A 13,467-nucleotide genomic window follows, 5' to 3' on the forward strand; every position below is an offset into this window, starting at 1 on the left:
TAGCTTCCGCTAACCGTGATCTTCAGAGCGGAAATCCCTCCTACTAGCCACTGTAATTGGTTTAATTTCTTGTCAATCCATTCTTCAAACCAATCATATTCTACTATATGTACACTATAAATTCGATATCGTTTTCCTAAATTGACTGGCTACTAATTAGGAAATTCGTACTAACATCAATACAAAAGTTTAGAACAGAAACCAAACCTTTCTTTAGCGTGTCTTTACCAACAGATTGACAAAAATATAAAAATAACAATCGTCCGCAGTCATTCAGCGAATACATGCCACCCCTAAGCGCACAGAGCTGGATGATATTTTGTATTTATTTTTATTTGTTTCATGGGTCCCAAAGAAGAAGATAGGGATTTTATTAGGAGGGGGTTTCACTGCCCCATCTGCGACATCCTCAGTGCTAGAGGTGTCACTACAGACCCTGGTCCAATCCCGGGCTGTATCACAAGCGGCATGATCTGAAGTCCCATAGGGTGGCACACAATTGTCCCAGTGTCGTCCGGGTTAGGGTAGGTCGTCATTGTAAATTAAGAATTTGTTCTTAACTTAATTTTTTTAATTTAACCTTTATTTAACCAGGTAGGCTAGTTGAGAACAAGTTCTCGTTTACAACTGCGACCTGGCCAAGATAAAGCAAAGCAGTGCGACACAAACAACAACACAGAGTTACACATGGAATAAACAAACATAAAGTCAATAATACAATAGAAAAAGTCTATATACAGTGAGTGCAAATGAGGAAGGATAAGGGAGGGAAGGCAAAAAAAATAGGCCATAGTGGCGACATAATTACAATATAGCAATTAAACACTGGAGTGACAGATGTGCAGAAGATGAATGTGCAAGTAGAGATACTGGGGTGCAAAGGAGCCAAATAAATAACAGTATGGGGATGAGGTAGTTGGATTGGCTATTTACAGATGGGCTATGTACAGGTGCAGTGATCTGTGAGCTGCTCGGACAGCTGGTGCTTAAAGCTAATGAGGGAGATATGAGTCTCCAGCTTCAGTGATTTTTGCAGTTTGTTCCAGTCATTTGCAGCAGAGAACTGGAAGGAAAGGCAGCCCAAGGAGGAATTGGCTTTGGGGGTGGGACCAGTGAAATATACCTGCTGGAGCACCTGCTACAGGTCGGTGCTGCTATGTTGACCAGTTAACTGATTTGCCTAGTCAAATAAAGGTTACAAAAATGTACTTAAATTTCTCTAGTATAGGCTAGTTATTTTTTATTTAACAAAGCAAATCAATTGAGAACAAATTCTTATTTACAATGACGGTCCCCCGGCCAAACCTGGACGACGCTGGGACAATTGTGTGCCGCCCTATGGGACTCCGGATCACGCCGGTTGTGATACCACGTGTGTTAGACCACGTCGCCACTTGGGATATCGTAATGAACGATATCAGAAATGCTCACGATAAGTGTTCGGCGTCCAAGTTTATTTTTCCAGTTCTAACACGCGTTTAATTGAATGTTACACTGGTATTGGAGACCATTTAAAAATGTCTACCTCCAGTTCATGTAGGTTTAAAATAAGCATCTAAAACGTTTACAAAATACGTTTTACTTTGTGCTAAGCTAACTCTTAATACTAGTTCCTTTATTTTATGATACTTATTTTTGTCAATTATTAATTTCAGGATTAATGTATTTCGTTGGAACACAGCATCATGATTGTACATCCTCCAGACCACCAGAGGCTGATGTACACAATTTACCACTAATAAATGACACACCCGTTTCCGGTCCACTTCCTCCCTTGCATTTTGATGGACATTTTACTAAGCTTTCTCACCTCAGTGCACCTATTCACCTATGCTGTATTCCCAGGCTATTTTACTGTGATAAACAGTAAACAATGAAGAAATTTTTCGATGATATGAAGAAAGATTTAAAATTCAAGTCAGCTGGGCCAGGAAAGAAACTCACAGAAGACGCTAGGTAAACAAACTTTGCGAGCTAACGATAGCTGCTATGCTGTTGTCAGTTTAGTTAATATAATTCACAGTTTTATGGTATGTCCAATTCGTAGAGTTGCCTTCACCGGGCCTTGGCGTCACCCGTTATTTGGATGGGCTCCGTTGTTTACTTTTCTAATGTTCAGGACAGGGTGAACCTAGTTCTCAAATTCCAGTCGGCATTCTGCCTTCTCCCTAGTTTTCCCGACAGTTTCAAGTTAAGACTGGTCAATCATCTCTTACGATAAGGCTTTCGAAACATATGACCCTAATCTTTCGTCACCGAGTAATAATATTTAAACATATATATTTATTTATTTTACTTTTACTGTAGGAATTTTACGCAGATCCATACAGCTATGGGTGCCTCCAACGAAACAACACTTCCTGAGTTAAGCTTACACAGGTGTCAGAGCACGCTAATTAGCACAGGTGGTCGCCTCTGGTCTTCCGTTAACAAGCGATGTAACATGGAGATATGGCCGTGTGGGAACACTAACCCTAATAAATGTTTATCAATTTATCCCAGCGATTCCCAAACTCAGTGCACGTTTTGGTTTTTGCCCTAACACTACACAGCTGATTCAAATTATCAAAGCTTCATGATTAGTTGATTACTTGAATCAGCTGTGTCGTGTTAGGGCAAAAACCAAAACGTCAAACGAGTTGGGAAACCCTTATTTGAACTTTTTCTTAAATTATTTGTTGCTTATGAAAAATGTAAGTGTGTTATGTTTACAAAACCGTACAGCAAGCGACGGGTGTTAATGTTCAGACTGAGCAAAGGGGCCCATATAGAAGACATCTTCGTCCAATGACTCTTTTGTCTAATGTAATGGAACTGAGAGTCATGATCAAAGACTAGGGTGCTACCCCTTGTGAGTACAGATGGCTATATAACTTTATACGTCACATCTTGCAGTTAAATGTTGAATCTGTCCCCTGCAGCACCAAGCCCCAAGTGGTGCAGAGCAGTGGCCCTGCCAAGCCATGTTATGCTGCTCCTACTGAAGGAGCTCAGAAGGCAGGGGCTGCAGCCTTAGCCAGGATCGAGGGGCAGCCACGCCCACGGGTACAAACCTCACAGGATGTCATCCGGCTCCAGGGTGAGCTAGATACCTACACTACCGGTCAAAAGTTTTAGAACACCTACTCATTCAAGGATTTTTCTTTATTTTTACTATTTTCTACAGTGTAGAATAATAGTGAAGACCTCAAAACTATGAATAACACACAGAATAATGTAGTAACCAAAAAAGCGATAAACAAATCAAAATATATTTTGGATTCTTCAAAGCAGCCAACCTTTGCCTTGATGACAGTTTTGCACACTCTTGGCATTCTCTCAACCAGATTCACCTGGAATGCTTTTCCAACGTTCTTGGAGGAGTTTCCACATATGCTGAGCACTTGTTGGCTACTTTTCTGTCACTCTGCGGTCCAACTCACCCAAAACATCTCAATTTGGTTGGGGGATTGTGGCAGTCAGGTAATTTGATTCAGCACTCCATCACTCTCCTTCATGAAATAGCCCTTACACAGCCGAGAGGGGTCATTGTCCTGTTGAAAAACAAATGATAGTCCCACTAAGCCCAAACCAGATACGATGGCATATCACTCCAGAATGCTGTGGTAGCCATGTTGATTCTGTGCCTCGAATTCTAAATCAGTGTCACCAGCAAAGCACCCCCACACCATAACACCACCACCTCCATGCTTTACGGTGGGAAATACACAAGCGGAGATCATCCGTTCACAAACACTGCATCTCACAAAGACACAGCAGTTGGAACCAAAAATCTCAAATTTGGACTCCAGACCAAAGGACCAATTTCCACCGGTCTAAAATCCATTGCTCATCTTTCTTGGCCCAAGCAAGTCTCTTCTTCTTATTTTTTTATTCCACTGTTTTTTAACTAGGTAGGCCAGTTGAGAACAATTTCTCATTTACAACTGTGACCTGGCCAAGATAAAGCAAAGCAGTGCGACACAAACAACACTGAGGTACACATGGAATAAAAAAACATACAGTCAGTAACACAATAGAAAAAGTCAATATACAGTGTGTGCAAATTAAGTAAGATTTTGGAGGTAAGGCAAATAGGCCATAGTGGTGAAATAATTACAATTTAGCAATTAAACACTGGAGTGATAGAAGTGCAGAAGATGAATGTGCAAGTACAAATACTGGGGTGCAAAGGAGCAAACTGGAGCCAGTGGGTTTGTCGACGAATATGAAGCGAGGGTCAGCCAACGAGAGCATACAGGTTGCAGTGGTGAGTAGTATATGAGGCTTTGTTGACAAAACGGACAGCATTGTGATAGACTGCATTCAAATTGCTGAGTAGAGTGTTGGAGGTTATTTTGTAAATGACACCGCCAAAGTCGAGGATCGGTAGGATAGTCAGTTTTACAAGGGTATGTTTGGCAGCATGAGTGAAGGATGTTTTGTTACGAAATAGGAAGCCGATTCTAGATTTAATTTTGGATTGGAGATGCTTAATGAGTCTGGAAGGAGAGTTTACAGTCTAACCAGACACCTAGGTATTAGAATATGTGGACAAATACAAAGTCAGAACTGTCCAGAGTAGTGATGCTGGAAGGGCGGGTAGGTGTGGGCAGTGATCGGCTGAAGAGCATGAATTTAGTTTTATTTGCATTTAAGAGCAGTTGGAGGCAACAGAAGGAGACTTGTATCGCATTGAAGCTCGTCTGGAGGTTTGTTAACAGTGTCCAAAGAAGGGCCAGAAGTTTACAGAATGGTTTCGTCTGCGTAGAGGTGGATTAGAGAATCACCAGCAGCAAAAGCGACATCGTTGATGTATACAGAGAAAAGTCAGCCCAAGAATTGAACCCCGTGGCACCCCCATAGACTGCCAGAGGTCCGGACAACATGCCCTCCGATTTGACACACTGAACTCTATCAGAGAAGTAATTGGTGAACCAGGCGAGGCAGTAATTTGAGAAACCAAGGCTGTTGAGTCTGCCGTTAAGAATGCAGTGATTGACAGAGTCGAAAGCCTTGGCCAGGTCGATGAATACAGCTGCACAGTATTGTCTTTTATCGATGGCGGTTATAATATTGTTTAGGACCTTGAGTGTGGCTGAGGTGCACCCATGACCAGCTCAGAAGCCAGATTGCGTAGCAGAGAAGGTACGGTGGGATTTGAAATGGTCGGTGATCTGTTTTGTTAACTTGGCTTTCAAAGACCTTAGAAAGGCAGGGTGTTCTTTAGTAGTGGTTTCTTTGCAGCGATTTGACCCTGAAGGCCTGACTCACACAGTCTCCTCTGAACAGTTGATGTTGAGATGTCTGTTACTTGAACTCTGTGAAGCATTTATTTGGGCTGCAATTTCTGAGGCTGGTAACTCTAATGAACTTATCCTCTGCAGCAGAGGTAACTCTGCTTCTGTCTTCTATTCCTGTGGCGGTCCTCATGAGAGCCAGTTTCATCATAGCGCTTGATGGATTTTGCGACTGCACCTGAAGAAACTTTCAAAGTTCTTGAAATGTTCCGTATTGACTGACCTTCATGTCTTAAAGTAATGATGGACTGTTTTTTTCTCTTTGCTTATTTGAGCTGTTCTTGCCGTAATATGGACCTGGTATTTTACCAAAAGGGCTATCTTCTGTACCACCCCTAACTTGTCACAACACAACTGATTGGCTCAAACGCATTAAGGAAAGAAATTCCACAAATGTACTTTTAACAAGGCACACCTGTTAATTGAAATGCATTCCAGGTGACTACCCCATGAAGCTGGTTGAGAGAATGCCAAGCTTCTGCAAAGCTATCAAGGCAAAGAGTGGCTAGTTTGAAGAATCTCAAATATAAAATGGATTTTGAATTGTTTAAAACTTTTTGTTTACTACATGATTCCATATGTGTTATTTCATAGTTTGTGTCTTCACTATTATTCTACAATGTAGAAATTAGTAAAATAAAGAAACTGAATGAGTAGGTGTTCTAAAACTTTTGACTGGTCATGTATGCATCCAAGAACTGCTGCTAAATGACTGATGTCAAGACTGTGCAGGTGTTTCACAGCAGCAGTCAGAAATAAAGAATTGGGTTGTGGGTAATGGTCTTTAATCATTTTTCACAGTGAAAAGAGAGCTTGAGGCAGAAGCTGCAGCAGTAGCTGAGAAGGAAAAGACAGCTGCTGTTGAGGCAAGGAAGACATTAAATCAATTAACTTTCCTTTACTGTTGCTCACAAATAAATTATTTGTGCCATTGAGTTGTCTGTCATTTATCCCTAGTATATGTAATCTTTTACAGGGCTCCAATGTTAAGGATCTGGGATTTCTCTCAGTAACAGGTGTGTATTTCACTTGCCCGCTTACTGGAGCCACCTTAACTAAGAGCGAGAGAGATGTGCACATTAAAGCGGCCATTTTCATGGTAGGTCCGGAAGTGATTCTCATTTTTAAAGTCATATATGATATCATGATTGCATAATTATCATGATCTGATTTTGATATGAAGTATTGATGTAAAAGTCTTAGCACTAATTTGCCACAAACTATCCTTTGATTAGTATGGTCTTGACTACACATGATTAACCTCGTCTTGTCCAACAGCGGTTTGAAGAGGATGCAGTGGAGGCTTCCATTATGATGGTTCATACCTTCAACAAGGACAGGGAGAAAGTCAAGGCTGCAGTGGACATCATAAGCAAGTGAGAAACATGGAGGGGGATGGAACTGTCCTATAATTAAGCAATAAGGTACTTGGGTGTGTAGTATATGACCAATATACTACGGCTAAGGGCTGTTCTTAAGCACGACGCAATGCGGAGTGCCTGGACACAGCCCTTAGCTGTGGTATATTGGCCATATCACAAACTCCAGGGGTGCTTTATTGCCATTATAAACTGGTTACCAACTTAATTAGAGCAGTAAAACAAATGTTTTGTCATACCCGTGGTATACGGTCTGATATACCACGACTGTCAGCCAATCAGCATTCAGGTTTTGAAACACCCCGTTTAGAATGTGTGATATACACTCAGTGGCCCGCTTTTTTTTTTGGTACACCCATTTAGTACCGGGTTGGACCCACCTTTGCCTCCAGAACAACCTGAATTCTTTGGGGCATGGAACCGTTGCTCAATTGGTATCAAGGGACCTATTGTGTGCCAGGAAAACATTCTCCACACCATTACACCACCACCAGCCTATACCGTTGATAGGATGGGGCCACGGACTCATGCTACTTATGACAAATCCTGACTCTGCAATCAGCATGATGCAACAGGAACCGGGATCTGTCGGACCAGGCAACGTTTATACACTCCGCAATTGTCCAGTGTTGGTGATCGCGTACCCACTGGTGCCACTTCTTTTTGTTTTTAGCTGATAGGAGTTGAACTCAGTGTGGTTATCTGCTGCAATAGCCCATCCATGACAAGTTGTGACCTAGATGTTGTTCTGCACACCACTGTTGTACTTCGCCGTTATTTTCCTGTTTGTGGCCCGCCTGTTAGCTTGCACAATTATTTCCATGCTCCTTGACCTTTCATCAAGTTGTTTTCGCCCACAGGATTGCTGCTGACTGGATGTTTATTTTTTTTCCACACCATTCTCTGTAAACCCTAGACACTATGTGAAAAGCCCTGGGGGCCATCCATTTGAGATGCAGGATCTGGCGCGCATATCACGCTCAAAGTTTCTTTATATAGCAGGCCACGTGACTTACTGTCTGTAGGAGCGAACCATTTGTGTGAACGGGGTGGTGTACTGAACAAACTGGCCACTGAGTGTACATTGACAAGAATTCACACAATGAGTGTCTTGACACCCCATCATTTTCCCCCCATCTTGTCAGGTACATTGAAAACATCTGTAAGAACCCAACAGAGGAGAAGTACAGGAAGATCAAACTCAGCAACAAGGTGTTCCAGGTATATTTGAGCAGTGGTGTAAAAATACTTTCGAGTACTATTTACGTAGTTTTTTAAAAATCTGTACTTTACTATTTATATATTTCTTTACAACTTTTACATCACTACATTCCTAAAGAAAAGATTGAATTTTCTCCACACATTTTCCATGTCAACCAAAAGTACTCATTACATTTTGAATGCTTAGCTGGACAGGAAAATTGTCATTCACACACTTATCAAGAGAACACGTGGTCATCCCTACTGCCTCTGGTCTGTTGCACTCACTAAACACATGCATCTTTTATAAATAAAGTCCAAGTGTACGATTGTGCCCTTGGCTATTCGTAAGTTGTTTTTTAAACAAGAAAATGGTGCCGTCTGCTTTGCTTTATATAAGGAATTTTAAATTATTTATACTTTTATTTTTGATACTTAAGTATATTTGAGCAATTTCATTTACTTTTGATACTTAAGTGTATTTAAAAGCAAATACTTTTAGACTTTTAGTCAAGTAGTATTTTACTGGGTGAATTTCAATTTTACTTTAGTCATTTTCTATTTAGGTACAGTATCTATACTTTTACTCAAGTATGAGACTTGGGTACTTTTTCCCACCACTGTATTTGGGACATGTGGAGGGTAATGTGAGACTCAATGTTTTCGGTCGATGTGGTCCATTCACTGGTCTCTTTCTCGCTGTCTGATCTCTCTCTCTCTGTAGGAAAAGGTGAAGACTGTGGAGGGTAGTCGGGAGTTCTTGGAAGCTATGGGCTTTCAGAGCATCATGTTGGATGTGGAAGGACAAGGTAAACCCATTCAAATGCACAGTCTATGCTTCCTATTGTCTGTGTGGCCTAGTATGCTTCTGCAGAGGCGTACTGTACTATAGGGGGTACCAGGGGTAAGTGGTTGGATTGCATTTGGGGAATTGATTAGCTGATTGTCTTCCTTTCCCAGAGGAGAGCGAGGAGTTCCTGGTGCTGATGGAGCATGATCCAGAATCCCTGGAGGTGATGAAGGAGAGTAGGGACCGGCTGCAGAGGGGAGAGCCAGTCAGAGCCCAGCTGGACCGCCAGCCCCAGGCCTTCAGACCCTCCCCCAACGCCATGCGCTTCGAACTTCCCCCAGAGTTCTACAACCTCACTGCAGAAGAGCTCAAGAGGGAGCAGCAGCAAAAGTATGGACTCATTCTTTAAAGTTGCAATGTCACTTTTTAAGCAACCTGGTCAAATTCATAGAAATGTGTGCTATAGATCTGTCATTCCCATTGAAAGCAAGTCTAAGAAACGGTAGACTTGTTCTATGTGCGCTATTTCTTTGCTGTGGCAGGGGTTATGTAAGCTGTAGGTAGGCACGGTGATTTGAGCTATTCGATTAGCCAGCGCAGTATGCTCACTTGATTTAGCCACAGATCTCCCGGTCCGCCAAGTTTGTCTTTTCAGACGAATGGAATGGTTGAAAATGAGAACACTTTGCCTACCCGGTGCACAAGTCTTGCGAATCAAGTGTACCTACCACCAACAGCGCAACATGAAGAAAAAAAGGAACACAAGCCTTTATCGTTGGCTTTTCTACAGAAATGTTTGATGATTGACCACTCGGTCACGATCAACCAGTTGGTGACCACTGCTCTACACTATACTTGTTTAGTCACAAACGGAAAGGATTAGAATATTAGCAACCAGGAAATGGGAGTGATTTCTATTGTATAAAATGATTACTGTATTAGTGTTAGTAGGGTTCACTTGGTTAGTGCACATGTGTATTCTTGTTGGGGGGTTTTTCCAGTTATGACTTTTGTGTTAAGGTGCATTCTTGGTGGTTGTGTGGTATTCAGGAATGAGGTGGTGGACAAGAACACTATGCTGCGTACCAAGGCCATGCGGGAGAGAGAGGAGCAGAGGGAGAGGAGGAAGTACAATTACACCCTGCTGAGAGTACGACTGCCTGATGGAAACATACTGCAGGGTCTGTATCTGCCAACAAACACCTACTTTAATGTGATAAGCAGATGTATAAACAAGATATGAGCAAAGAAGCTCGTTGACATGGATAGTCATTTGTATGTATATTTTGCAGTAACCTCTCAATTTGATTGCAGTGTTGAAGTCTCTCAACATACAGTTGAAGCCAGAAGTTTACATTTTGGTTGGAGTCATTAAAACTAGTTTTTCAACCACTCCACAAATGACTTGTTAACAATCTATAGTTTTGGCAAGTCGGTTAGGACATCTACTTTGTGCATGACAAGAAATTTTTCCAACAATTGTTTACAGACAGATTATTTCACTATCACAATTCCAGTGGGTCAGAAGTTTACATACACTAAGTTGACTGTGCCTTTAAACAGCTTGGAAAATTACAGAAAATTATGTCATGGCTTTAGAAGCTTCTGATAGGCTAATTGATATCACTTGAGTCAATTGGCGGTGTACCTGTGGAAGTATTTCAAGGCCTACCTTCAAACTCAGTGCCTCTTTGCTTGACATAGGAAAATCAAAAGAAATCAGAAAAAATTGTAGACCTGCACAAGTCTGGTTCGTCCTGAGCAATTTCCAAATTCCAGAAGCTACCACGTTCATCTGAACAAACAATAGTATGCAAATATAAACAGGAGGAAAAAGGGTGGAGGCTTGCAAGCTGAAGGACACCATCCCAACCTTGAAGCACGGGGGTGCTTTGCTGCAGGAGGGACTGGTGCACTTCACAAAATAGATGACATCATGAGGAACAAAAATTATGTGGATATATTGAAGCAACATCAGTCAGGAAGCTAAAGCTTGGTCACAAATGGGTCTTCCAAATGCACAATGACCCCAAGCATACTTTCAAAGTTGTCGTCAAAATGGCTTAAGGACATTGGAGTGGCCATCAAAGCCCTGACCTCAATCCCATAGAAAATGTGTGGAAAGAACTGAAAAAGTGTGTGTCAGCAAGGAGGCCTACAAACCTGACTGTTACACCAGTTCTGTCAGGAGGAATGGGCCAAAATTCACCCAACTTATTGTGGAAGGCTACCTAAAATATTTGACCCAAGTTAAACAATTTAAAGGCAATGCTACCAAATACTAATTAGTGTATGTAAACTTCTGACCCACTGGGAATGTGAAAGAAATAAAAGCTGAAATAAATCACTCTGCTGTTATTCTGACATTTCACATTCTTAAAATAAAGTGGCGATCCTAACTGACCTAAGACAGGGAATTTCTACTAGGTTTAAATGTCAGAAATTGTGAAACTGAAAGTTAACTTCCGACTTCAACTGTATATTACATCTTCTTATAGTTGTATCCTCTTACCTTTACTAAACTTGTATTGGCTGACTAATGGCTCTCTTATCACACATTATGCCCTTCAGGTACTTTCCTGGCCTGGGACAAGGTGTCTGTGCTCTTCCAGTTTGTGCGGGACTCCCTGGTAGATGGCTGGCAGCCCTTTGAGCTGGTGGCACCTGGAGGACACAAACTCCAGGAGGACCAAGAGGTGGCCCTGAATCAATGTAGCCTGGTAAGCAGAGACACACAGTATTGTCACAAATGTAAATGGCAGGCAAAATAAACAATTCCATCCATTTACTTTTGTTGTACAAAGGGAAGGTTCTGACTAGTGTCTGTCTCTCTTGGAGGTCCCTGCGGTTCTGCTGACGTTTTCCTGGGATGCCGCAGTTCAAGCGGACATTGCAGCTGGCGGTGGAAAGCGCTCTGCACTCCTCAAGCCAGAGCTACTGGAGAATATTCAGACCCTTAGCTGAGCAGAAGCGGTGTTTGTCCCTGGTCTCCTACCCCTCCCAGGTTGGAGATGACACATTCATCCCCAAACCACATTTTAAGGCTGCAGAAATAACTACTAATCCATTAAAGGATGAGAGATAGGGGAGAGGAGACAAAGGCCATTCAGTGTTATTTGTATTGTACCCTGAATGTAGGATGAGGACTGTGAAATGGCTCCCTTACACCTACGGTTAGGCAATCAGTCACCTTAGCATGGTATGAGACTCCATTCTGCTCTGCTCCAACATAAATCCTGCTTTTACAAATATTCAGATACAGTTCTAGCTTTACATGTGAGTGGTGGACCACACTGCTTGTCTAGTGGTTAGGATTCAGTAGCTGTTTTTTGTGAGCCAGACCAGCTGTGGACTACAATGTATAATAGTTATTGGTTAAGCCATTTTATTTCAGATGGAGCCTGTAATATTGTATTTGAGATTAGTAGCACTTTAAGGTTGCAGCAGCAAACATGTCAAATTATACCTTCAAAAGGTTACTGGACAGAGCTGATGTTAGAAGCTCCATTTGTCATTGAATAGGAGGGCAAAAGGGTTTTGTCAAAGCAGTTACTACTTGGCTACTTTCATTCGATTTCTCTAAGTTGTCAGCAACATGGTAATCTGTTTGATAGTGGCGGTGTGTACTGTATCTAATCAACACTTGAGACCAACAATGAGCTGAGGTTTGTCCCCAAGTCTTGATCCAGTGCTGCCTGGGATGACAATCTACCTCTCCTCACAGCATCTGTGTAACCTGTGCACTGCACACAGGCAGCCATAACTTCTCCAATGTTTAAGTTCAGACATGAACAGCAACACTAGTTCTCATCACAGCGATTAGCAAAGCTGGTCTCTGTTGATCTAAATGTTTCCTAACCTTGTTTAGGAATCGCTATAATGAAGGTAATGCTAAGTATCAAAGCTGAATCATGCGTTTTCTTTCGTCAGTATATTCACATAATAGCATGTTAACATTTAAATATTGCTTTATTTAAAGACAAAGTGAGACCTTTAATTATACCTGAACACTGGGACAGGAAAGCATTCTGTCTCTGCCATTTGCCTTTCATTGGCAATGTTTTTAATAATGGGCGGCCATTACCTGTTCCACCTCTAAACCATTATTAAGAACACAAAGCACTGTTTAGCAGCCTGAAACAGTACCTGCCATATTGAAACCATACAGGGTTGAGTGGTGGGATGTTGATAAAGGTATCCAGATAAGGAAGGGGAACAAGGCATAAAAGTGCAGTACATTTAAACAATTCAACCAGGTCAAGTATTTTTTTTTTTTTTAACAAATGCATATACACACATTCCAGGGTGTGTTTCATCGTACTATGAAATAACACATGTAATCAAATGAAAATATTTGATATTCTTCAAAGAAGCCACCCTGTGCCTTGACAGCTTTGCACATGCTTGGTATTCTCTCAACCAGCTTCATGAGGTAGTCACCTGGAATGCATTTCAATTAACAGGTGTGTGGAACTTCTTTCCTTAATGCGTTTGAGCCAATCAGTTGTGTTGTGACAAGGTAGGGTGGTATACAGAAGATAGCTCAAATAAGCAAAGAGAAATGATAGTCCAGTCAATCTGGAAAATTAAGAACTTTGAAAGTTTCTTCAAGTGCAGCTCCAAAAACCATCAAGCGCTATGAATAAACTGGCTCTCATAAAACCACAGGAAGACCCAGAATTACCTCTGCTGCAGAGGACAAGTTCTTTGGGGTTACCAGCCTCAGAAATGTTTCACAGTTCAAGTAACAGACACATCTTAACATCAACTGTTGAGTTGCTGCAAAGAAATCACTACTAAAAGACACCAATAAGACTTG

General features: G+C 41.6%; 1 protein-coding gene across 1 annotated transcript; it reads left to right on the forward strand.

Moving 5' to 3' along the window:
• Positions 1-1,752: 1,752 nt before the first annotated feature.
• LOC112237743 (UBX domain-containing protein 6) lies at positions 1,753-12,923 on the forward strand. Its single transcript, XM_024406374.2, has 11 exons — positions 1,753-1,956; positions 2,922-3,079; positions 6,081-6,145; positions 6,256-6,378; positions 6,558-6,655; positions 7,804-7,879; positions 8,583-8,667; positions 8,819-9,038; positions 9,699-9,829; positions 11,220-11,368; positions 11,487-12,923. Exons 1-11 carry the CDS (start codon positions 1,874-1,876, stop codon positions 11,610-11,612), a joined length of 1,314 nt encoding a protein of 437 aa, XP_024262142.1. The 5' UTR covers positions 1,753-1,873; the 3' UTR covers positions 11,613-12,923.
• Positions 12,924-13,467: the final 544 nt, after the last annotated feature.

Source organism: Oncorhynchus tshawytscha, linkage group LG01 (genome assembly GCF_018296145.1).
Source record: "Oncorhynchus tshawytscha isolate Ot180627B linkage group LG01, Otsh_v2.0, whole genome shotgun sequence".
Classification (NCBI taxonomy): Eukaryota; Metazoa; Chordata; class Actinopteri; order Salmoniformes; family Salmonidae; genus Oncorhynchus; species Oncorhynchus tshawytscha.

Coding starts and splice junctions, on each gene's coding strand:
- LOC112237743 (XM_024406374.2), top strand. CDS start 1,874: ATGAAGAAATTTTTCGATGATATGAAGAAAGATTTAAAATTCAAGTCA. Junction 6,146..6,255: donor AAAAGACAGCTGCTGTTGAG/GCAAGGAAGACA, acceptor AATCTTTTACAG/GGCTCCAATGTTAAGGATCT. Junction 6,656..7,803: donor GCAGTGGACATCATAAGCAA/GTGAGAAACATG, acceptor CCATCTTGTCAG/GTACATTGAAAACATCTGTA.